General features: G+C 38.2%; 2 protein-coding genes across 2 annotated transcripts in view; one reads left to right on the top strand and one right to left on the bottom strand.

Annotated features, from left to right (window-relative positions):
- Positions 1 to 1737: 1737 nt before the first annotated feature.
- On the bottom strand, positions 1738 to 15195 carry C3H2orf15 (chromosome 3 C2orf15 homolog). Its single transcript, XM_043998610.1, has 3 exons — positions 14927 to 15195; positions 14105 to 14224; positions 1738 to 2912 (listed from the first exon to the last, which is right to left on the bottom strand). Exon 3 carries the CDS (start codon positions 2888 to 2890, stop codon positions 2612 to 2614), a length of 279 nt encoding a protein of 92 aa, XP_043854545.1. The 5' UTR covers positions 2891 to 2912; positions 14105 to 14224; positions 14927 to 15195; the 3' UTR covers positions 1738 to 2611.
- Positions 15196 to 15202: 7 nt separating this feature from the next.
- TSGA10 (testis specific 10) overlaps positions 15203 to 25655 on the top strand; it is a 90886-nt gene continuing 80433 nt past the window's right edge. Inside the window, exon 1 of the mRNA XM_043998609.1 lies at positions 15203 to 15654. The gene's annotated coding sequence lies outside the window, so the exon portion shown is untranslated. The remainder of the gene's footprint in view (positions 15655 to 25655) is intronic.

The following is a 25655-nucleotide window of genomic DNA, read 5'->3' as shown; positions in this document are numbered from 1 at the left end:
CCACCTCTCCCCACTCCTTGCTCATTCAATATTCATAACCATAATCAAAGAATTCCTCTTTTCTATCCTCCTTCCCTTTACTCTGGTGGTTATATTAAAATGATGTAAATGTTATTTATTGAGTCAAACCTTTTGTTCTCTCAGTCTTCCCTAAAATACTTGTAAAGGAGGAAATCATACACTTGCCATTCTGATGTCCTATCTCAAGTGCAGCCATGATGACAATTGCAATATCTCCACAACATCTCCACTAGGCCTAGCCCAAAGGAGTACTCCAGTGGAAAACTACATTCCAGAAAGGTGAATAAACAATCCTGTTATTCAAATACTGGTTCTTTGATGCAATGTTTTTCTTCTCTGCTGCAAACACGGTTCCCTAACTTTCTCTTCCGTTTTCATTCATTTGCTTTAACAATTTTTTTTTAGTTCCTGGTTAGGTACTGTCTACTCTGCCAACTACATGCCTCTCTACTGTCCTCGGAGTGCTACACTTTTTTAATTCTTTGGAGACTATCTCCCTCTAGTTTAATTTTGGACTTAAATTACCGTCTATTCATTGTATGGCCTTTGGTAAAAGTCATTTCTACTTTCTGAATTTTAGTTTCCTCTTGTATTACCTGAGGAGTTTGGACTTAAGGGCCCTTCCATAAATCCTACAATCCTAGTAATCTCTCTCCTTCCTAAAATAAATATTACTTTCAAAATTACATTTCAATGAACCTAGGATGCTTAAAAATTTATTTCTTAGTAAAGTTAAACCATTTTCTTAGTTAAGGTTTACCACTGAAGTTTTGTTTAGAATTATCCTTGAGAACACACACACACCTGCTAGCTTATGTTATTTTTAGTATGATTATTTTAACACTAAGTTTAATAATCAGTATAATACCACTGATTATGCTTCATTTACCCCTTTCCTTTATGGTTTTATCATGGGCCTAGAACAGACTGAAGATGCTTTTCCTGTGAAAAAACAAAACCACTTGATAAGGGTGTGGTGGGCCTAGGACAGACTGAGGATGCTTTTTCCATGGAAAATAAAAAGAAACTCGATAAGGGGGCAGACAAATCAATACTAGTACGGAAATAGGGGCCATAAAAGTTAATAGCAGGAAGCCAAATGGTAATCAAGTGTGCTTCCTATTTCAGGAACATGACCTCAACTGTTTCAAGTATCCCTACCCCAGAAAAGCTGTAATTCTTTGTTTTCCACTTTCCCCCATTTACCCCTGTGAAAGCTTGTCATTTCCTCTGGCTCAGAGAGTAAAATGTCTTAAACCTTCTCCTAATCAGAAGGCTAATTCTTAAGACTTTCTTCCTGGCCACATTTGCTTGTGTCAAATAAAAACTTTACTATTATCTATGATTGGAATGTGGGAGTATAATTCTTTACTGAGGAATATCAAGAACCAAATCACTTGTGACAGCTTAACTTTTTATGATTTATGAGCACTAATATTTTTTACCCCCACATGCAAACAATAATGACTGGTTTTTATTATCCAGGGGCAGACTGTTTAACTAGGTTTTTGAATTAGTAACTTGTGCATTTTATATATATATATATGTATATATATATATATATATATATAACATAAGTAAAATAAGTATCAATAAAGCATTTCCTATCTGAAACAAATTGTTCTGGTTTGACCTAATATTACTTGAGCCAATACTCTTGCGGCTAAACTACTGCACTGGGAAGAATAGCAACTTACTGGTATAGAAAATAAAATGTTTTTTTGTTTTGTTTTACACTTGAAAATCTTTCTTTTATTTAAACACCACATATTGATGGTACAAAAATCACAGTAGCATCAAGGTAAAAATTTAACATATTAATACCTTTCAGTGTATCACTTGAAAACAAAAAAAATTAATAAGTGTTTAATGAATTAAACATGGGAAAATCACCTTCAAGAGATTTAATTACAGGACTCAAAATGTTACAAGTCATTTGTAGACACTATCTAGCTCCATTTTGGGGAGTTTGTAAGCCTTCTTTACTGTCATCCTCAAGTACTGGAGAATGGGTAAAGAAACTAACATAAAATTTCAATGCTCATGGGCTCAAATAGGAAATGGTACATGGGCAAAAGATGTACTTGAAATTGTGCAAAACACTGAAAGGAGATTATAATTTTTAATGTATCAAGTATATTTACCTAGTTGGGTATTTTGTTACTTAGAAACTGTCTAAACTATTTTTTTGGCAACAGACAAAACACATCAGCAATTAATCTTAAATATTACTAAAAATTCTATACAACATCATTTTCATAATCAGGAGTCATGAAAAAGAGAGAAAGATAGAGTGTATTAGATGCTAAACTCGTAGATCTTATATATTTAAACACCATTACTGCAAAACCCCAGTATTTTACAAAGGCAGAATACAGATTTGTCTGTTTTGACTAGCAGAAGGCTTTTTTCTCAAAGCAGCTTTTAGTCATCTCTTTGCTATTAAAAAAAAAAAGTCAGTATATTCTGTCAAAGTAGCAAATAAGAAGTAGTAAAACTCTTCATTTTTTCAAGTTTACCAAATAAAATTAGGCAGTTTGACTCACCAAGTAGTCAAAGGGGTTTGTTTGTTAATAATGTAGAAATAGCCTCATTCCACATCTATCATTTCTAGTCCATCTCTTTCTTTAACATAGGTCACAGGACTTAGTGATTTTCCTGAATGAGATTCTGTGCCAGTCTCTTCATTGCCTGTAAAGTTTTCTCCTTGAATTTTGTCTTCTAACCTTATTTTTCTGGTATTTTGAAATAACTGAGTCACTGGTCTTAACCTGCTTTTCTCAGCCCTTCGAATTAAATGATCCTCCACTTTCGAATCATTGTGTATAGCAGATACTTGAGTAGCAGATTTACTAAGAGAGAATCCCATTTTGAGACAATATCTTCAAAGTCTGAAAGAAAAATTGCCAAGAAAATTTCTGTGTAGTTGAAAAAGAATGCTCACAAATTTTCTGTCAATTTGAACACTGAAAAACTCCTATTTGAAAGAAAAATATCAAAAGCTAGTACTAATTACTTACCATGTGTGCTCAAGACATAGTATAAAATTGGAAGGAATGTAATTTCATTGTGGTCATACAAAATTATAAAAAGAAATTATTCCTCCCCACTTATCAGTATTTAGGAGGTTGCATTTTCCTTGTTGGAAGGTTCATAAATTCTTTATTTTTAAAATTTGTTTAATATTTTATTATTTATTTTAAACATGATTTTCTTTTAAAATTTTGAGTTCCAAATGATCTCCCTCTCTCCCACCTGTCGCCCACCCACTGGGATATAAGTAATATATCAATTATACATGTGAAATCAGGCAAAACATATTTCCATTAGCCATATTTTTTAAAAAGCAAAAAATTAAAGTGAGAAAATGACACTTCGATTTGCACCCAGAGTTCATCAGTTGTTTCTCTGGAGGTAGGTAGCATTTTTTTCATCATGAATTTTTTGGAACTGTCTTGGATCACTGTATTGATCAGGGAAACTGATCATCATTACAACCTTGCTGTTTTCACTTCACTTTGCATTAATTCATATAGGTCTTGCCATGTTTTTCTGAAACTACCTCCTCATCATTTCTTTATGGCGCAACAGTACTCCGTCACAATCATATGCCACAACTCATTCAGCTATTTCTCATTTGATAAGCATCTTCTCAATTTCTAATTCTTTGTTACCACAAAAGAGCTGCTATAAATATTTCTGTACACATAGGTACTTTTCCTTTTATCTCTTTGGGATATAGTCCTCCTAGTGGTATTACTGGGTCAAAGGGTATGCAGTTTTATACCCCCTTCAGTATAACTTCAAATTGTTCCCCAGAATGGCTGGAGTAATTCACTACTCCAACAATTCATTAATGTATCTATTTTTCCCTTATCCCCTCCAGTATTTATCATTTCTGATAGGTATGAAGTGGTATTTCAGAGTTGCTTTAATTTGCATTTCTCTAATCAAAAGTGATTGGGGGGGGGGCTCGGCTAGGTGGCGCAGTGGATAAAGCACCAGCCCTGGATTCAGGAGTACCTGAGTTCAAATTCGGCCTCAGACACTTGACACTTACCAGCTGTGTGACCCTGCACAAGTCACTTAACCCCCATTGCCCTGCCCCCCCCCCCAAAAGTGATTCAGGGCATTTTTTTCTTATGACTATAGATATCTTGGAATTCTTCTGAAAACTGCCTGCTGAGTTTTAAAATGTCTACTGGATATCCAGTTTGAGATGTCTAATTGGTTATAGAAAGCTAATGGAGGGTACTGAATTGGAGTATAGGGCTGGGAGTGACATGATCGATGCTTGCAATATTTGAAGAATATTTTTAAGGTACTTTAACCACAGTGTAACAGGATGCTGAGCATAGTCTAGCACATATAGGAGCTTAATAATTATTTGTAGGTTAATAAATATGAATCTGAGATCAAACAAAATTTTGAAAGATTTGTGTAAGATTTATTTTAAAAGGCTCAAAAGACTTAGAGATGGAAAAGATTTTGGAAATAGTCTGGCTTAGCCATTTTACAGATATGTTAACAGTCCTAGAGACATTAGGTGACGTACTTCGTTAAACTTTTGAAGTCTGAATGACTGAGTGATTTAGCTTTCAATTATTTTCTCCTTATCACAAAAATATTCTAATAATTGACACAAACTATTAAAATTGAGTTGATTCTGTTCTCTGAGATATTTTTACTTATAAGAAATAACTAGGTGGTTTCTCTTCCCTAATCTCTCTTCAGGGGCAATTATATTCTAACCACTACTAAGGCAATGACAATGGTACCTTCATAGCAAAACTTCTGCCAAAGTTCTAGATCACCTACTGTCAGGCACCCCTCAAAAAGCTGGATAAACAACAATCAGTGAATAAGAGCCCAGAATCATTACTATTTGTTTTAGGTGGGACAGAATTAATCACAAAGAATGAGTTACTTTCCCCCAAAACTTATGCTTTGTCCAAACTTCTCTATTATTGTCAAGCTATCCACCCAGATTCACAACTATTTTATCATCTCAGATTCCTCACTTTTACTCATCAAATCAATTGCCAAATCTTGATTCTTTTTCCATAGCATTTCTTTACGTGTGTCTCCTCTCTGTGAGTTTACAGCAACCATCCTAGTTCAGGAAATTATCACTTCTTGTCTATACAATTACAATAGCTTTGTATTTAATTTTTCTGCCACAAGTTTCTCTCTACTCCAATCCATCTTCCACATGGCCAAAAGGATTTTCTTAAAGTGCAAGCCTGATCATATAGCTCCTAGCATCATACTGTAATGATTGGAATGATGCCACCTACTGGAGACTTGCTGTGGGAAAGCTCCACCATGAGGAAAATGCCTCAGAGGCATTGTGGCTTTTCCTTGGCGTCAGGAAATGACGTTTGCTCATGGGTGCTGTCTATCAAGGCTACCAGCCAATCAACTTGAGGAGCCTCCTATGGTCTGGGAGGAGACAGGAAGGAGGAAAGGGAGCCTGCGCAGACAGCTCTGGGGCTTTTTGGGTTCCTGACTTGATGGTGGTGGCGGCAGAGGACTTCACAGGAAATTTGAGGAAAGATAGGAATGCCAGGCTGTTGGAATTCTGTTCTCAATCTTTTTCTTTCTATTTTCCAATAAACCCTTAAAAACCTAAACTCGTTTTATCAGTGATTTTAGTCAGTTTCCCCCAAAACTGGGGGAACAGATTAGAATCCACATTTAGAGTCTTAAATTACACAATACCCAATTCAGCATACTCTAGTATCTTCCTATAACGTATTAGACATCTCAAACTGTATATCCAGTAAACATTTTAAAACTCAACATGTTAAAAAGTTAACTTGTTATCTTTTCCCCATAAGCCCTCTCTCATTCTAACCTTTGCTATTATAATTTTTTGAATATTGCCTCTTTTAATCTACTTTCCTTCTTTACCCCCCCACTTTTCTTTTAAGATGAATTTCTATACTCAACTGTGTATATACATACATACATACATACATATATATTTCCCTCTTTGAATAAATTCAGATGATTCAATCAGTTCAAGTGTTGCCTGCTCGCTCCCCTTTCCCCCTCCATTTAAAAAACTCTTCCTCGTATGTCTATTTTGGGGTTTTTTTTTGGTGGGGCAATGAGGGTTAAGTGACTTGCCCAGGGTCACAAAGCTAGTAAGTGTCAAGTATCTGAGGCCCGATTTGAACTCAGGTTTCCCTGAATCCAGGTCCGGTGCTTTATACAAGGTGCCACCTAGCTGACCCCTTGTATGTCTATTTTATGTGAGAAAATTTCCCTCATTTTTCTTCTCCCTTCTCTATTCCCCCTTCTCCCCCATCTCTCTTTCTCAGCTTTCCTTTTTTTTTCCAGATCATCTCAACACAAATAGACTCACATCTATGCCCTCTAAATAAACACCTTCTAACTACCTTAATAATGATAAAGTTTTTAGGAGCTACATCTGTATCTTCCTATAGAGGAATGTAAACAGTTTAACCTTATTTTCTCTTATTTACATTTTTATGCTTCTCAAGTTCTATGTTTGAATGTCAAATTTTCTATTCAGCTCTGGTCTTTTTAATAGGACTACTTGAAAATCCTTTATTTCATTAAATATCCACTTCCCCCTGTAGGATTATACTCAGCTTTGCTGGTAGGTTATTCTTGGTTGTAATCCTAGCTCCTTTGCCTTCCAGAATGTCATATTCCAAGCTCTCAACTTTTTTGAGCTAGCTGCTAAGTCTTGTGTGATCCTAACTGTGGGTCCATGATATTGGATAGTTTCTTTATGCTGCTAGGAGTATTTTCTCCTTGACCTCGGAGCTTTTGAATTTGGTTATACTATTTCTGGGAGTTTTCATTTTGGGATCTCTTTCAGAAGGTGACTGGTATATTCTTTCAATTTCTCCTTTACCCTCTGGTTAAATGCTATCTGGGCAATTGCTTGAAATATGATGTCTAAGCTCCTTCTTTGATCATGGCTTTCAGGGAGTCCAATAATTCTTAAATTATCCCTCCTTGATCTACTTTCCAGGTCCATTGTTTTTCTGATGTGATATTTCATATTTTCTTCTATTCTTTTTCAGTCCTTTGACTTAGTTTCTTGATGTCTCAGTCATTAACTTCCATTTGACCAATTCTGATGTTTAAGGAATTATTTTCTTCAATGAAGTTCTGTACCTCTTAAGCTGTTAATTCTCTTTTTATAATTTTCATGTACTGCTCTCATTTGTTTTCCCAATTTTCTCTCTCTCCCTCTATTATTTGATTTTTAAGTCCATTTTTTGCTCTTTTTAAATCTTTCTTTAGCTCTTCTAGGAATTCCTGTTGGGCTTGAATACAATCTTTTTTTTTTTTTTAGTGAGGCAATTGGGGTTAAGTGACTTGCCCAGGGTCACACAGCTAGTAAGTGTTAAGTGTCTGAGGCCAGATTTAAACTCAGGTACTCCTGACTCCAGGGCCAGTGCTCTATCCACTGTGCCACCTAGCTGCCCCCACAATCTAAATTTTTAAAAGGCTTTCCTTCTAGATGTTTTAAAGTCATTGACTTCTAAGCTTGTATCTTGAGCCTCCCCCTCACCATAGAAGCTATTTGTGATGTTCTGTTGTTGTTGTTGTTGTCTGTCCATTTTTCCAGCCTATATCTTGATTTGGGGCTTTAGGTTAGAGTTGGGCTACATTCACTTTTGGAGTGGGTATCCTGAGTTTCAGTGGCTAGATTTGGAGAGCCTGTAGGTTTTTGGTGCTTCCAAGGAGGTGTGATCTGGGAAAGCTCTGGTCATTGTCATCCTGGTCTGTGCTTTAGTCCTTACCCAAGTAGGGCTTCTCTTCTCTAGACCACAGACTGAAACTCCTCCTCTCTGCCCAGGATTTGCAATGTAGAACTGGGTAATGGGTGACACAACCGTCAAATGGTGCCTGGTCCTGTGCCCAATGCTAGCACAGGGGTTCTTTGTAATCTTTCTGACCAGGTGTTTTGTCCCCTTACTGTCCTTAGGCACTGAGGGCTCAATGCTGCCCCTGCTGCCCCAGCCACCACCTCCTCAAAGCCCTACAGCCAGTGATGAGTCTGCCATGCTGTGCTTCTGGCCAGTTCTCACTTGTGTCCACAGACCCCTCTGTCTTCTTAAACTCTCTTGGGCTGGAAAAAGGTCTCATTTTGACTTATTTTTTGTTATCCCACTCAGAATTTGACTTGACACACCTTTTAAAAGTTATCTAGGGGTTAGGAGAGCTCAGCAGAAATGCTTCACTGCACTTTGTCATCTTGGCTTCATCTTTCTCTATTACTGTCAAAGACAACATCATTCTTTCAGTTCCCTAAGCTTGCAACCTAGATGTTATCCTCCACCCCATAGCCAATTTGATGCCAAGGCCTGTCAATTTCACCTATGTAGCACCTATCTTTTGCCCCCTCCTCTCCTCTGACACTGCCCCGGTGCAGGCCCTCATCTCATCAAGCCTGGACTATTCCAATAGTTTGCTTGATTGGTTTGCATGCAACAAATCTCTCCCCACTACAATCCATCTTCCATTCAGCAGTGATTTTCCTAAAGCACAGATCTGACCATGTCATCTCCCTATTCAATAAACTCCAGTGGGAATTGTATTTGTTTAAAGTTTTTTCTGCTACAATTTACATAATAATATTTTTTATTATTCTTATTATTAATTGTGTTAATAGTTTTCCTAATATTGAACCCACATAATACTGAATCCACTCATTTCTGGTACAAATTCAACCAGGTCATGGTTTATTACCCTCGTAATATTTTGTTGTAACTCCCTTGCAAATTTTCTACTGCATCAAAGTTCATTAAGGTCTATAGTTTTCTTTGTTTTGACTCTCCTTGGTTTAGATGCCAAGATCTTATTTGTATCATAGAAATTTGATGGGATCTTTTCTTTTCCTAAATTTGCAGTTTGTGTAATAGTGTAACTAATTGTTCTTTGAATGTTTGATACAATTTCCTTGTAAATTTATCTGGTTCCTAGAGGTTTTGCTTGGAAGTTCACTTATGCCTTGTTTGGTTTCCTTTTTTGTTTTGGGGGTTGTTTAAATTTCTTATTTCTCCTTTTGCTAATTTGGGTATTTTATATTTTTGTAAAAATTCACCCATTTCATTTAAATTATTAGTTTTATTAACATATATAGCTGGGCGAAAGTTCTTAAGAATATTCTTTATTTCTTCACTTGTGAATTCTTTTTCATTTTTTGATATTGGCAATTTGTTGGGTTTGCTCTCTTTATTTTATTTATTCATCCATATTATTTATTTAGAAACATGGTTTCATTTTTATTTATTAACTGAATGGTTGTGTTTTTTTCTATTCTAATTTTCCAGATTCCTATTTTGATAGGCTTTTTAATTAATTGTTTTTATAGGTTTAAAAAACTATAATAAAAGGCCTCATCTCTAAAATATATAGGGAATTAAATCAAATTTATAAGAATCCAAGTCATTCCCCAATTGAGAAATGGTCAAAGGATATGAACAGGCAGTTTTCTGATGAAGAAACCAAAGCTATCTATTCCCATATGAAAAAATGCTCTAAATCTCTAATGATTAGAGAGATGCAAATTAAAACAACTCTGAGGTACCACCTGACACCTATCAGATTGGCTAAAATGATAAAAAAGGAAGATAATAAATGTTGGAGAGGCTGTGGGAAAATTGGAACACTAATGCATTGTTAGTGGAGCTGTGAGCTGATCCAACCATTCTGGAGAGTAATTTGGAATTATGCCCAAAGGGCAATAAAGCTGTGCATACCCTTTGACCCAGCAATTCCACTTTTAGGTCTTTTGCCCAAAGAAATCATGGAAGGGGGAAAGGGACCCACATGTACAAAAATATTTATAGCTGCTCTTTACGTGGTAGCAAGGAATTGGAAGTTGAGGGGGTGCCCATCAATTGGAGAATGGCTGGACAAGTTGTGGTATATGAATACAATGGAATACTATCGTGCTGTAAGAAATGATGAGCAGGAAGAGTTCAGAGAAACCTGGAGGGTCTTACGTGAGCTGATGATGAGTGAGATGAGCAGAACCAGAAGAACATTGTACACAGTATCATCAACATTGAGTGTTGACCTACTGTGATGGACTATATTCTTCTCACCAATGCAATGGTACAGAAGAGTTCCAGGGAACTCATGATAGAAGAGGATCTCCAAATCCAAGAAAAAAAAAAGAAAGAAAGAACTGTGGAGTATAGATGCTGATTGAACCATATTATTTCTTTTGTTTTGGGTGCTGTTGTTTTTTTTTTCTATTTTGAGGTTTTGCATCACTGCTCTGATTTTTTCTCTTGTAACAGGATTAATGCAGAAATAGGATTAATGTTATTATGTGTATATATATATGTGTGTGTATATATCTATATCTATATGTATATGTATAGAGATATATAGATATAACCTATATCAGATTACCTGCTGTCTAGGGGAGGGAGGAGGGAGGGAGAAAAATCTGAAATTGTAAAGCTTGTATAAACAAAAGTTGAGAGCTATCTTTACATGTAATGGAAAAAATAAAATACCTTATACATAAAAAAAAAAAAACCAAAACTATAATAGTTGAATGGCTAATTTACTGATCTGTTCTTTTCCTCTTTTGTTGATCAAAATGTTTAGAGCTATATTTCCTCCTAAGGACAGTTTCAACTATATCCGAATTTTTTTTGCTAATTTGTCTTATTATTATCTTTAATGAAATTATAATTTCTCTTATTTCTTCTTTCACTTGCCAATTTTTTATGATTAAGTTATTTAATCTCCAATTAATTTTAAATCTTTTCTTTAATTGACCTTTATGAATATAATTGTAATTGAACTGTGGTCAGTAAAGGGTGTGTAATGACTGGAATGACGCCACCTGCTGGAAACTTACTGTAGAAAAGCTCCGCCATGAAGTGAAGGTCTTTGAGGGCAAGACCATGAGTCTTTTCTTGGCATCAGGAAGTGACGTTTGCTTGTGGGAGGAAGAAGGGGGAGCCTGGCGCTCTGACTGGGGCTCTTTCCTGGGGACTCTGGCAGAGAGCAGAGCTAGAAATGTGCTCTCCCTTTAACAGATAGATGAATGTAGGCCTTTCTCTCTCTACCAAATTCTTATTCTCCTTAATAAATGCTTAAAAGTCTAACTCTTGCTAAAGCTTATAATTTATTGGTGACCACTCATTAGATATTTTAGACAGACTAGCTAGAATTTTAGCCCTTAACAGATGTGTTTAACATTATTTCTTTTTGGCATTTGTCTGTGAGGTTTTTGCACTAATCTGTGGTTAATTTTTATAAAGTTGCTATACATACATGAGAATATACATAACCCTTTCTATTCACAATCAATAAACACTAGAGATTTATTATATTTAACTTTTCTAAAATTCTATTCAAGTCCTTAATGTCTTTTTTGTTTATTTTTGGGGTTAATTTGTCTGGTTCTGAGAGAAGTACATTTTAAGTCCTCCCACTATTATACGTTTACTATTTCTTCTTGTATTTCACTTAGCCTTTCCTTTAAATATTTAGATACTTCACATAGAGTATTGAAATTATTTCATTGTCTATGGCAACTTTCAGCAAAATGTAGTTTCCCCCATTTTTCTTTCAATTAAGTCCATTATTGCTGGTGCCTTGTCAGATGACTGCTATCATTGATTTTTTAAATTCAGAAGAAATTTACAGAATTTGCTCCATCCCCTTATTTTAACTCTAAGTCTTTTTGTTTCTATTCTTATTTCTTATTTCTTGAACCAAGTTTTTTTCTATGTTCCCTGTTTTTAATTTTCCTTTTTTTTCAAATAACTACATTAAGCTGCCTTTTACTTTTAGGGATCTTAAATGATTGGGGAAGAATTCTATTTTTATTAGGAAATAGAAAAAAGTTCACTTGAAAAACTTCTTCCCCCTCCCCCCTTCTCTTGATCAAAAGATACAGCACATCTTTGATAACTTCCAATGGAATATGAATTCTCAGACAGTTCTTAGTTTTAGTCACAACACTTCTATATACTTTTGAGTTTCCCAGTTCTATTTCTACCCTTCTAGTCTCCAACATCAACTGTCAGAAACCACCCTCTTCTCCCCCACACTGGAGGAGGTAGAAAGCAGAGGACTTCTCTCAGAATCTCCATCAAAAGAGGATGCCCAGACTAGCCATCTCCTCATTTCCCACCCTGCTATATTCTTCTGAATTTCAACATGCTCCTAAGAACCTTGCAACATCACATCAACCCTGCAACTCATACCTCCTCAAAAACCTGGCCTCTGGGGCCCTTCTCTCCCTCTCCTCCCAGAATATCCATTTTAAAAAAAAATTTTTTTAGTAAGGCAATTGGGGTTAAGTGACTTGCCCAGGGTCACACAGCTAGTGAGTGTTAAGTGTCTGAGGCCAGATTTGAACTCAGGTACTCCTGACTCCAAGGCCGGTGCTCTATCCACTGTGCCATTTAGCTGCCCCCCAGAATATCCATTTAAGGAGGGTGTTCAAGTCAGTGTTTCCCTCTTTATTTCAACATAGTAACCATGTACCTTTTCAGATTTCTTTTGTATTTATTCTCTTGCCCCCAGATTGTGAGCTCCTGGAAGGAAGGGACTGTCTTTTTCTTTCTTTGCATCCCCAGTGCTTAGCACAGTACCTGGCACATAGTAGTTGCTTAGAAAATGTTTATTAACTGACAGACACCAAATGACAGGAAACCTATATACAATTCTTTCCTGCAGCCTTTGAATACTGCCAGTTTCTTTATTTAAAAGTTAGTCTTTATTTAAAACAAACAAACCTTAGCTGGAATTTCAATATTAGCCAAGGAATAAAATCCACACTAAACTTGTTGTTCAGTGGTTTTCAGTTGGGTCTGACTCTTCCTGATCCCATTTGGGGTTTTCTTGGTAAAGGTACTGAAGTGGTTTGTCATTTCCTTCTCTAGCTCATTTTATAGATAAGGAACTAAGGCAAACAGGGTTAAGTGAAGTGCCCAGGGTCACACAGCTACTAAGTATCTGAGGCCGGATTTGAATTCAGGAAGATGAATCTTCCTTCCCTCTGGGATTATCTCCAATTATCCTATGTATATTACGTTTGAGCGCTCCCGCGCACACACACACATATGTATGTATATGGATTTTATATGTGTGTGTGTATAATCCTTACACACACACACACACAGAGCCAGGTACTTGGTATTTTGTAGATGCTTAATAAATGCTTGACTTGATTAATATACTGAAACTATATGTACCACTACTGAGCATATAACCAGAGGGCAATGACCAAAAGAAAGGTCCTACAAAACATCCATAGAAGTTCTATTTTTGGTAGAAAACAACTGAAAACAAAATGAGTGCCATCAGATGGGGACTGGCTGAACACAATGTGGTATATGAAAGTAAAAGTAATATTATTATACCATAGGAAACAAGAATTATGAGGGACATAGAGAAACATGGGGAAAAATGTATGAAGTGATACAAAGCATATAAAGCAGTAGTAAGAGAATATATCCAATGGCTACAGTGATGTAAATGACAATACTAAAATATTCAGACTGCTGAATCTTAATGAACAATCTCTCTAGAGAACTGATAACAAAATATATTTCCCCCCCTCAGTAGAGAGGTGATGATTCAGTTTGTGGAGTGTGATATACACTTTACGGAATATTCTGTTGGCTATGTTGGTTGATTTTGTTGAAATGTTTTTCATTATTACATGGAAGGGTTCAATGGGTTCGAAGTTAAGGGGAAATGACAAACATAAAAATAAAATGTAACAGTAATGGGGGAAGACCCCTGAACTTTTGGGCTGAGGGTTCTCCCAAAAGAGTCAAATCCATCTGAACTGGTAATCCCAGTCCAGAAGATCAAGAATACTCCCATGATGACCCAGGTTACCACCAAAAAAATAAAGGAAAGAAAGACCAAATTATTGCATATATGTTAATAAATCTTTCATATGTATACGTAAAACTATAGAGAAACAAAAAATTAGAATTATGAAGTTGGGGATATATGAAGCATTTGTATTATAATAATCATTTTGAAGAAATATCCTACAGAAGAGATGTTCATATCAATATGTGTAAAATGCCATAAAATGATTACCCACCTTTCTAAAACATGAATTATCAATTTCTTCGAGATGTGACCTGACTTTTTAAATAGAGAGATCTGAGCTATTTCACCAACACTGAAATACACTCCGGGGAAAATTTAGACATCATCCCAGCTGTAGAAACAAAGGAAAAAAAAAGAAAAAGAAAAAGAGAGAAAGAGGAACCATAATGGTTCAAATACTTTCTGTTGCTTATAAGGGGGTGGGTAGAAATCAACGCATTTATTTCTCTGCAGCATTCTTTTATACATAGAAGACAAAGAGACCAACCTTATCTTCTTTCTCTCACCTTAATTTCTCACTTTAAGATAATCAGTTCATAAACGAATTCATTTCCACAGTGCCTAAGCTACTGCTGTAATGGTCATGATGGAAAAAAAGCTTTTTTACTAAATATTATAACACGGAAAGCACAAATATCCGTTTTTTCTCTAACATTATACAGCAAGAAATCAGAACATTTCTCCTCCCCACCCCCCTTTAAAAAAGCAACAGTAGCTTTAAGGAAAAGGGTGGGCATTTTCCGTTTCCCTTCTCCAAGCATTCAGGAAACGAAGATGGAAAAGGGCTAGACGAAGTGTTCTACCCCCAGGAAGGTTGGAATAGAAATATCAGAAACCGACATTTTGGCTTTTGGCTCCGCCAGCCCCCCACCCCGGGCGTTTCTGGATTGACCCCGGGCTCCCCGCATTTCGGGGTCTGAGATGGACGGGAGTCCTTCGGCGGCGCAGGAGCGGGGCGGGAGGAAAAGGACAGCTGCTTTGGAAGCACGACTGCCGGGCGCTCCCCGGGGCGCTCCCCGGGGCGGGCGCTCACCTCGGTCTAGACAGTCGGCTCTCCGCGATCCCGTAGGGACGACGGGAGGTTTCGCGGCGCTCCGCACCGCCCAGGCTCCGGCCGGAAACGGCGGTCCACGCTCCGATGCCCAGCAACGAGAATAACGGACGAAACCTACTCTCTGGACTCAAGTTCCGAAGATTTAGGAATGATAACTGCGCCAGGTGGCGGGAGAAATAAAGAACAAGCCAAAGTCACCACAACAGCTCTAGACAGCAGGTAGAGCGGATGTTCCAGAGGGGGTGGGGACGGGGGACAAGCGTGTGGGAACTGTCAGGGCGCGCATGCGCGCGCTTCTCAAGTGAGGCGACGGACCTGTGGGAGTGTTAGCGCGGAGGGTGAGGAAGGCTGGTGAGGTGGAAAGAGGGCGCGTGTCTGGTTACTAGGAGACCAGACGCTTTTGTCGGGGAAAAGGGAGAGAGCAGCTTTTGAACCTCGCGCGGGGAGGCTGAATGGGAGGGCTTGAGCGAAGGAGGAAGCGCGGGCACGCGCCGAAGGAGCGAGCTCGTTGGAAGGGCGGGTGAGCAGGTAGACGTCTACGTCGCTTGGGGCTGTACGTGGCTGGCAGCGTGCCTCCTAGGAAGTAGGCGTCCGAGCGCTAGAGGGTCGATCCCTGTCGAGTGCACGCGGGCCGCGGGAGTGAGGCGGAGCGAGGGCACCGCGGCCGAGGAGGAGGAGGAGGAGGAGGAGGAGGAGCCCCCCCGCAGGTACAGAGCCGTGTGGGCGGAGCCTGGCTCCGCCGGGCGGTTAGCGCCGCCTCCTCCCCACCCTCTGCCCCACCTCCCTTTTCCCTTCTTTCACCTTCCCTTCGTCCCCTGGACTGATCCTGGTTGAATGGGGTGTTGGGATGGGCGAGGAGAAATGGGAAAGGGGCAGGGTCCGGCCGCCGCCGCCCTCTGGCACAGGCTCCTGGGTCGGGGAGGCCAGGAATGGTTGAGGCCTCGACTTCTGACCCGGAGGAGTGAGGACATGAACAGACCGAGTGGGTTTCCTTCCGCACCTCTTACCCTCGCTCGGACGGGACTCGGGGAGGACGGAGGAGGGGGCCGGGCGGCAGGGAGGGAAGGGCGGAGGTAAGAGGGGAGGCTCCGGGTTTCCGGGTTCTTGGAGCCTGGGGCCAAGCCCAGTTCCTATGGTGACCGCTTCACTTCTCCGCGTCTCTTGGCTGTGCTATTGGGAAGACTGCTCTGGTAGAGGCGCATTTGGGAAGAGGTGAGAGCTTTGCGGGACCGGGCGCGGGCATTCCGGGGCCTTCTCCCTTCCCCAGGCCCCCTTTCTCCGAAAGTCTCAGGAGATTGTGTCTCTCCTGCTGGACTGAGTGCTTATTCAGGTGCATGGAAAGCGGACACGGTTTCAGGAATTAGTTTTTAAATAATGAAAAGCAAAGAGGACGAGCTGGTTTTCTTTTCGAAAAAGTGTTCAACTAGAGTTTAAATTGAATGAAGTCTGGAGATGTTAGCTCTGGTACTTTTGGGTGAAAACCACCACTCTTGAACTTCTCTCATTAGCTTCCACGAGGTTGATTGTTTTTAATATTTTGTGTATTTCAACTTTTAATGTCTTGGTTCACGTGTAGAAATAAACAGACCTCTTAACAAAGGTGACCTCTTATACTGAAATTGGTCTATCATAAAGTGTCACCCTTATTTCATTTCACAGAAGTACCCAAACTCCCCAGTAAAAATGCGTCACTTCTATTTTAACTGATGTACAGAACAGTCCTAAGAATACGTAGAAATATGCTATGTGCTTTTTTAACCACTCGTTTTAAATCTAAATGTTAGGCTATACTTTAAAAGCTGCTTTATCTTTGTATTTAATGTAATAATTACTACTTTTTAGCCAGGAATGTGTTTGGGGCTTTTGTTTTAGAATAACTTTATTTTAAGGTCCTACATATGTAGTAAAATTCCTTTGATTCAGAAATCAAAGCGCTGAAAAAATGGTTAGATTTAGATTTTAATGCTTCTATTAAAGAAAAGTAAGGTATTTAGTTGAGATGGGAATAACAGTGTTATTTGGAAAAAACTAATCACAGTATTATTGTGTTATTCCTCATTTTATAAATAAGGAAATTAAATCTCAGTTTAGTAACTTGCTCTGGAGCACAGCCAAGGCTGGAGTTTTGGTCTTGGGACCCAGAGTTCAGTATTATTTCTACACTGTGGTGCACCTTCTCTTGGTATTCTGATTTGTATAAATATGTGGCGATACTAAATATGTGTAGTTTTTATTTTTTATGGTTTTGGTCCATACTTGTAATGTTATTAATGTAGGCAGCTCTGAATTTCGAAATTCCGTTCTAGGATTGCCCTGCAGCTTCGTTGCTCAGCTACTATCAGTTAGTTACTTAAAAGTTTTAGACAGTTGCTAGGGGGCCAGGTGATACAATATATTTCCAAAAAATTATTTTGTGATTTGCACTTTTGATTCATGATTATATATTCAACACATAAACCTGTTACGTGATGGGATTATTTTGTTTTTTGCAGGCACTTCTATGGTTTTGCAGATTGTTTTTGTGTTGAATCTTTTTCTCTTTTGTTGTAGAATTGCTTTTTGTAGACTTCTTGTTTGTGAAAGGGTATCTTGACATATTGTGAAATATTAATATTATTTTCTGTTAAAAACTAGGCACGGTGGTAGAATTCCATTATAATAAATTACAAGATATGTCAACTTTTTGGTTTTGCACTTTTACTGTATTGACTGTTGCTTGAAATATGTGAATCATTAGCTGGTGTTTGGAAATCTGCAGGTAGTCACTTAAAGGGCCTTTGCTGTGAAAAGATTTATCTTGTTATATATGAACAGTACTGTAATCTAGTCTAAAGCTTCTTACACATATGTGCAACCACATGTGAGGTTGAGTAACTGGATGTGGGGGTCTCAAAAAATTTGGCAACAGTAAAAGGCTATGTATACCTATTTTATATATTTATATACTTGGGGTGCTGTAAAAATGTATTGGGGGAAAAGAGGTTGAAAGTGGAAAAAAATTTAAGAAGCCCTTGTGATGTTTAAAATCTAAATTGTGGTCGCCTTAAATTAGAAGCGTCAGCACCAGTCTTTGGGCATTAAACATTTATTAAAGCATAGAGGTATTCACAAAGAGTTCAGAGAAAAAAAAAATCCTACCTAGCCTAGAGTTCCAGTCTGGTTGGGTTCTTCCTCAAGTCTTCCTCCACAAGCCTGCTTTAATCCTATTAAAAACACAATAAAGCATAGGGATCAACAGATCCTTTCTTAAAACGATAAGTAGTATCTATCTAAAACCAAGAGTGAACATTATTTGTAATGAGGATAAGCTGGAAGCCTTCCCAATAAGATCAGGGGTGAAACAAGGATGCCCATTATCACCACTTTTATTCAATATTATTGTACTAGGAATGTTAGCTCTAGCAATAAGAAAAGAAGAAAAAGATATTGAAGGAATTAGAATAGGCAACAAGGAAACAAAATTATCACTCTTTGCAGGTGATAAATGGTATACTTAAGCGATCCAGAGAAGATCAACTGAAAAAACAACTAGTTGAAGTAATTAACATCAGAAAAGTTGCAGGATATAAAATAAATCTACATAAATTTCTATATACTACCAACAAAATCCAGCAGGAAGATATAGAGAAATTCCATTCAAAATAACTATAGACAATATAAAATATTTAAGAGTCTACCTGCCAAGGGGCAGCTAGGTGGCGCAGTGGATAGAGCACCAGCCTTGGAGTCAGGAGTACCTGAGTTCAAATCCGGCCTCAGACACTTAACACTTACTAGCTGTGTGACCCTGGGCAAGTCACTTAAACCCAATTGCCTCACTAAAAAAAAAAAAAAAGTCTACCTGCCAAGACAAACACAGGGATTATATAAAGACAATTACAAAACACTTTTCACACAAATAAAGACAGATCTAAACATTTGGAGAAATATTATTGCTTCAGGGTAGGCCAAGCCAATATAAAAATAAGAATTCTGACTAAGTTAATATACTTATTCATTGCCATGCCAATTAATCTACCAAAGAAATATTTTTTAGGACTAGGAAAAATAGTAACAAAATTAATCTGGAAGAACAGAAGGTCAAGAATATCAAGGGAATCAATGGAAAAAATGTTCAGGAAGGAAGCCTTTCCAGATTTCAAAATATATTACAAAGTGGTTGTCATAAAAACAATCTGGGGGCAGCTAGGTGGCACAGTGGATAAAGCACCCGCTCTGGATTCAGGAGGACCTGAGTTCAAATCCAGCCTCAGGCACTTGACACTTAACTAGTTGTGTGACATTGGGCAAGTCACCTAACCCCAAATGCCTCACCAAAAAAACCCCCAAAACAGTCTGATACTGGCTAAGAAATAGAGTAGTGAATCAGTGGAATAGATTAGGTACACAATAGCCAGTAGTAAACACAGTAATCTAGTGTTTGATAAAGCCAAAGATCTGAGCTAATTTTAGGGTAAGAATTCATCATTTGATAAAAATTGCTGGGGAAACAGCAGTATGGCTGAAACTAGGCATAAACCAACATCTCATGCTGAATGTCAAGATAAGGTCAAAATGGATAAATGATTTAGAGAGAAAAAGTGATATAAGTAAATTAGGGGAACATGAAACATGTACCTGTCATATCTATGGATAAGAGAAGTTTGTGAACAAAGGAGACAGAGGGGATTATGGGAAGCAAAATTGATCATTTGGATTACATGAAATTAAAAACTTTTTTCACAAATAAAACTTAGGTAACCCAAATGAAACGGAAACCAAGAAATGGTAAAAAAAAAAAATCAAAGCAGGTTTCTCTGATAAAAACCTAATTTCTCAAATATGGGGGGAACTGAGCCAAATTTATAAAAATAAAAGCCATTCCCCAGCGGATAAATTCTCAAAGCATGTGAACAGAGTTCAGAAGAAGAAATCAAAATTATTAATAGTCACATGAAAAAATGCTCTAAATCATGACTGATTAGAGAAATGCAAATTAAGATAACCCTGAGATACCACCTTACACCTCTCAGATTGACTAACATGACAAAAAAGGAAAATGACAAATGCCACAGGGGATATGGAAAAATTGGTACAATAACACACTGTTGGAGTTGTGAACTACTCCAGCTATTCTGGAGAACAATTTGGAACTATGCCCCAAGTAGTATAAAATTATGCCTACCCTTTGACCTAGCAATACCACTACCAATTCTGTATCTCAAAGAGAGCAAAGAAAAGAGAAAAGGACGCATCCATATAAAAATGTTTATAGTGGCTCTTTTTGTGGTGGCAAAGGATTAGAAATTCAGGGGATGCCCTCAATTAGTTGGGGAATGTCTGAACAAGTTGTGACATATGATTGTGAAAGTATAATATTGTGCTATAAGAAATACTGAGCAGGATAGTTTCAGAAAAACCTGGGAAGACTTTATACGAACTCATGCAAAGTACAGTGAGCAGAATCAGGAGAATATTGTGCACAGTTACAGCAATATTTTAAGGATGACCAACTCTGAAAGACTTAGCTACTCTGATCAAGATAGTGAATCCAAGACAGTTCCAAAGAATCATGATTTCAAAAAATGCCATTCACCTCCAGAGAGAGAACTGAATGCAAATTGAAGCTTCCTTTTTACTATTTTCCTTTTTATTGTTTTATTTCATTTTCTTTTGCAGCATTGCTAATATGTTTTGTATGGGTTTACGTGTCATGCTTCAAGAAGATTAATCTGAAGGCACTATGGATTGAGCAGGAAAGTTTGAGACCAATTAGGTTACATATAGTCCTTAGGAACTACTTGTGTTTTTAAAAAGGTCACTTATTGAATCAGTTGTTTGGAATTCAGGATGTACATTTTCTTTCTTTAAAAATATATAATCGAAGATGGTGGAGGAAAGACATTAAATGCAATTACCCCCCAAACAGCAACAAAACCCCCCTAGAGCAGAAAAACCCACAAAAAGACGGGCTGAGATTATTTTCCAGCCAAAGACAAATTAAAGGGGGCCATGCTGGGCTGCAAGAAGTGTCCAGCCCTGCGGTTGTGCTGACATAGACCCCAGGCATGCTGCGCCAGAGGAACTTACCCCCAAGCCTCTGAATCAGCTGCAGCACCTCCCACTTCTGAAACTGAGTTTGCAGTCAGGTGAGAGGGCTGAATGGCTGGTTTGGGGGAAAAATACAGGGGTGTCTCCGGAACCTAAGGAGGAATTTGGCTATCCCACCCCAGCAGGGAACCAGGAAGAAATCTCAAGCCAGGAGGCCCAGGTGGGGGAGGGGCACAGGCTCGTGGGAGCTAAGAACCACAGCACACAAAGTTTCTGCTGGCTGGTTAATTAGCAGGTTGGCTTGAGGTTATCTTTGGACCAGAGAACAGGCCAGGCAAGAGAAAAACCTGCCCTCCCTCTCAAATCAAAACACCTGGGATCCTCTGAAGCTTAGAACAGTGTAGCTTGGAAGTAGGGCCCCACTGTAGGTGGGAGTTAAAAATCAAATAGAAGACAGCGAGATAAGCAAGAAGAGAAAGTTGAGAACTATTGAAAGTTTCTTTAGTAACAAGGAAGATTGGGGTGCACCCTCAGAAGAGGATAACAACCTCAGGGCCCCTACATCCAAAGCTTCCAAGAAAAATATGAAATGGTCTCAGGCCATGGAAGTGCTCAAAAGGGACTTTGAAGAGAAAGTAGGAGAGAGAGAAGGAAGATTTAGAGAGGTGGAGGAAAGAATGGAAAGAGAAATGAGAGTGATCAAGGAGAGTCATGAAAAAAAGTCAACAGCATGAAAAGCCAAATGGAAAAGGAGATAAAAAAGCTCTCTGAAGAAAATAATTGCTTAAGAATTATGCTTGAACAAATGGAAGCTAGTGACTTTATGAGAAACCAAGACACAGTAAAGCAAATCCAATTGAATAAAAAAATAGAGGGCAATATGAACTATCTCCTTGGAAAAACAGCTGACCTGGAAAAATAGATCCATGAGAGATGATTTGAAAACCATGACCAAAATAAAAGTTTAGACAGCATCTTCCAAGAGTGTAAGGGAAAATTGCCCTGATATTCTAGAAGCAGAAGGTAAAATAGAAATTGAAAGAATCCACAGATAACCTCCTGAAAGAGATCCCAAAAGGAAAACCTCCAGGAATATTATACCAAATTCCAGAGCTCCCAGGTCAAGGAGAAAATATTGCAAGCAGCTGGAAAAAAGGAATTCAAATACTGTGGAGCTACAATAAGGATAAAACAAGATGTAGCAACATCTACATTAAAGGACAGGAGGGCATCGAATATGATATCCTGGAGGGCAAAGGAACTGGGACTACAGTCAAGAATCACCTATCCAGCAAAACTTAGTATAATCTTTCGGAGGAAAAAATGGGGCTTCAATGAAAAAGAGGACTTTTAGGCATTTGTGATGAAAAGACCTGAACTGAATAGAAAATTTGACTTTCAAATACAAGACCCTAGAGAAGCATAAAAAGATAAACAGGAAAAAGAAATCATGAGGGATATTAAAAGATTAAACTGTTTACATTCCTACATGGGAAGATAATACTTCAAACTCATAAGAACTTTCTCAGTATAAGGGTAGCAGAACGGAATGCACTTAGACAGAGGACACAGGTCTGAACTGAATATGAAGGGATGATATCTGTAAAGCATCTATTTTTTGTTTATCCTTGTTTTTTGTGGGGCAAGCAGGGGTTTCTTATGTCTGGGGCCACATTTGGGCTTGGGGCCTCCTGGGTCCAGGGTTGGTGCTTTGTCCACTGTGCCACCTAGCTAACCCATGATGACATCTTTAAAATAGGGTTGAGGGGTAGGAGGAATGCAGTGGGGGAGGGGGAATGGGAGAGGTGGACTGGGGAGAGTTAGCTCACGTGAAGGAAACAAGCAAAAGCTTATGGAGGGGAGGGGAAGAGGGGGAAGCAGTGGGGGAAATAAGTAAACCTCACTATCATCAGAATTGGCTCAAAGAGGGAATAACATACATACTCAAGGGGGTATAGTAATATATTTTTGCACTGAGGGAAAATGGGAGGGGAAGGAGATAAGGTGGGGGGAGAAGAGGGGAAGGAAGGAAGGGCAGATTGGGGAGGGAGCAGTAAAAAGAAAAACACTTTTGAGGAAGGTGAAGATGTTCTGCATAACTGCATATGTATGACATTGAATTGCTTGATTTCATAGGGAGGGTTGAAGAAGGAGGGAGGAAGAAAAATTTAGAACACAGAATTAGCTCAAAGACCTTAATCTCATCAGAGTGGGCCCAAGGTGGGAATAACAGACACACCCAATTGGGAGGAGTAATCTGTTTAACCCTACAGGAAAATAGGAGGGGAAGAAGATAAGGAGGAATGGTGAAAGAAGGGAGGGCAGAGCAGGGGAGGGGACAGTCATAAGTAAAACACTTTTGAGGAGGAATAGGGTAAAAGAAGATAGACAATAGAGTAAATATCATGGGAAGGGAATAGGATGAAGGGAAATAGTTATGATGATTGACTGTAATGGCAAAATGTATGGTACCTACTTTGTTGGGCTATTGTGAAGAAAATTCTTTGTCAAGTTTAAGGTACAATATAAAAGTTATGATGAACAGGATGCTATCAGAAAAACCTGGAAAGATCTACATGAGCTAAAGCAGAGTGAAATGTACTGTATACAAAATAATAGCAATAGTGTAAGATGATCTGCTGGGAAGCACATGGTTCTTTTCAGCAAGGCAGTGATCCAATATAACTCTGAAGGACTTTTGAAAATTGCAGTCCATCTACAGAGAAAGAACTGATGATATCCAAAACCAGATTGAAATACTTTTTTTTTTTGGACAATTCCTTAATATGAAGTTTTGTTCTTATATGTTTTCTCTCACAAGTTAGCTAATGTGGTGATGTTTTACATGACTACTCATGTGATGATTAAAACTAAATGTGTAGTTGCCTATTCTTGTCCCAAGTGTGGGGAAAATTAGCTGGGGTTTCTAATATATTTGTTACTTAGAAATTAGAGGCTATTGCACCAGTTTGGGGCATTAAGCATTTATTAATGTATATTAGATATTAGTAAAGAGAGAACACTGAAAGAAAGGAAAGCCTAGAGAAGGGAGAAAATGGGAACCCTAGAGAGCTGCCTCTGCTCTCACCCTGTTCTTGAGCCAAAGAGAGTGAGTCTCTGTGAAAGCTTGCTGAGGGCAGGAGAAGAGCCTGCCCATAAACATTGTTCAAAGCTAATTGGCTAGCATCACTCAAATCTATTGGTTCATGCTGATGTCAGAGCCTAGAGAACAGGTCCTCTGGTCAGAACAAAGCTTTCAGGTAGGTGGTTAAAATTCCTATTTTTAATAATTTTCTAACACATGTATTGAATTGCTTGAGTTCTTGGAGGTGTGGGGTGGGAAGGGAGGGAGAAAGAAAAGTTGGAACACAAAGTTTTTTTTTAATTGATGTCAATTTGTTTTTACATGTAATTTGAAAAATAAAACTCTAAACAGAGAAAAAAATTTTAACTTAATTTGAAAAATATATACAATCTAGGCAACCCTAAATCTTCCCTCTCCCTCCAAAGTCCCCCAGTATGCCAATGTAATTAGAACTCTTTTCAAAAAGTGTTAATAATAACTTACCTTTTATGCCTCATTTCAAATTTTGTTGGGTTTTGTTTTTCCATCTTTATTCAGATAATTTTTCTCCTTTTATGGTCGGCAGTATCATACAATGAAAAGATCACACTGTCTGTGGAGTCAGAGGACCTGAATCCCACCTTTGATGATACTACATTTGTTACCTTGGATAAGTCACTAAACCTCCCTGGGCCTCAGTTTTATCATCTGTAAAAGGAGAGGGTTGGGTTTGTAGCCCTTTGAGCTATATATCCATGATCCTTAGAAATACTTGTAGTCTCTTCACTAATATGCTATTCTGATACCCCATAATAGCATGGAGTTCACCCTGGTTTTTCTAAAGCTGCTGTAACATAAACTACCAGTTCCCTTAAAGTTAAAAAGACTTTGATTATGGACCTGGTGATGGCTTGTATTTATCATTGTTATTTTTTAATATTTTTAATCAAAGTGCTTTCTCCACCCCCCCCACCCCCGTTGAAAACTAGAGAAAAACAAAAGCCCTGTTTTTTTTTATCATCAAGCAAAGCAAATGTCCCCATTGATGATGTCATATATACACATATGTCCCATTATGCATTTTGAGTCTTTCAACTCCTTTATCAAGAAATGGGTAGCAGGTTTCCTAACATTAATCCTATGGTATTGGCGTTGGGGATCATACTCATCAGCGTTCCTAAGTCAGAGTTGTTTATCTTTAAAATAGTGTTGTTGTATAAATTGTTCTGGTTCTGTTCATTCTGCATCAGTTCACACTAGTCTTCCTGTATTTCTCTGAAACCACCCCCTTTATAATTTCTTACAACATAATAGTATTCCATCACATTTACATACCATAACTTGTTTAGCTCTTTCCCAATTGATGAACATCCTCTCACTCCAGATTCCAGTTCTTTGCCACTTTAAAAGGAGCTATAAATAGTTTTATACAGCATATCCTTAGAGTTTTTCCCCTGTTAGGATTAATCCTTTCCTTAATCTATTCTCCCTCTAATTCCCCCATCTTCTTCCTATTTCCTTGTTAAATGAAATATATTTTTATACCCATGTATGTATTTTCTTTCCTTCTTAACCAGTTAAAATGAAAATGAAGTTCAAGTGGTTGACACTCCC

Source organism: Dromiciops gliroides, chromosome 3 (assembly GCF_019393635.1).
Source record: "Dromiciops gliroides isolate mDroGli1 chromosome 3, mDroGli1.pri, whole genome shotgun sequence".
NCBI classification, from domain to species: domain Eukaryota; kingdom Metazoa; phylum Chordata; class Mammalia; order Microbiotheria; family Microbiotheriidae; genus Dromiciops; species Dromiciops gliroides.
Note: the sequence above shows the minus strand (reverse complement) of the source record. Positions and strands in the feature narration are given on the sequence as shown.

Excerpts from the sequence above, each read along its gene's own strand:
- C3H2orf15 (XM_043998610.1), bottom strand. The coding sequence starts at position 2,890 with ATGGGATTCTCTCTTAGTAAATCTGCTACTCAAGTATCTGCTATACAC.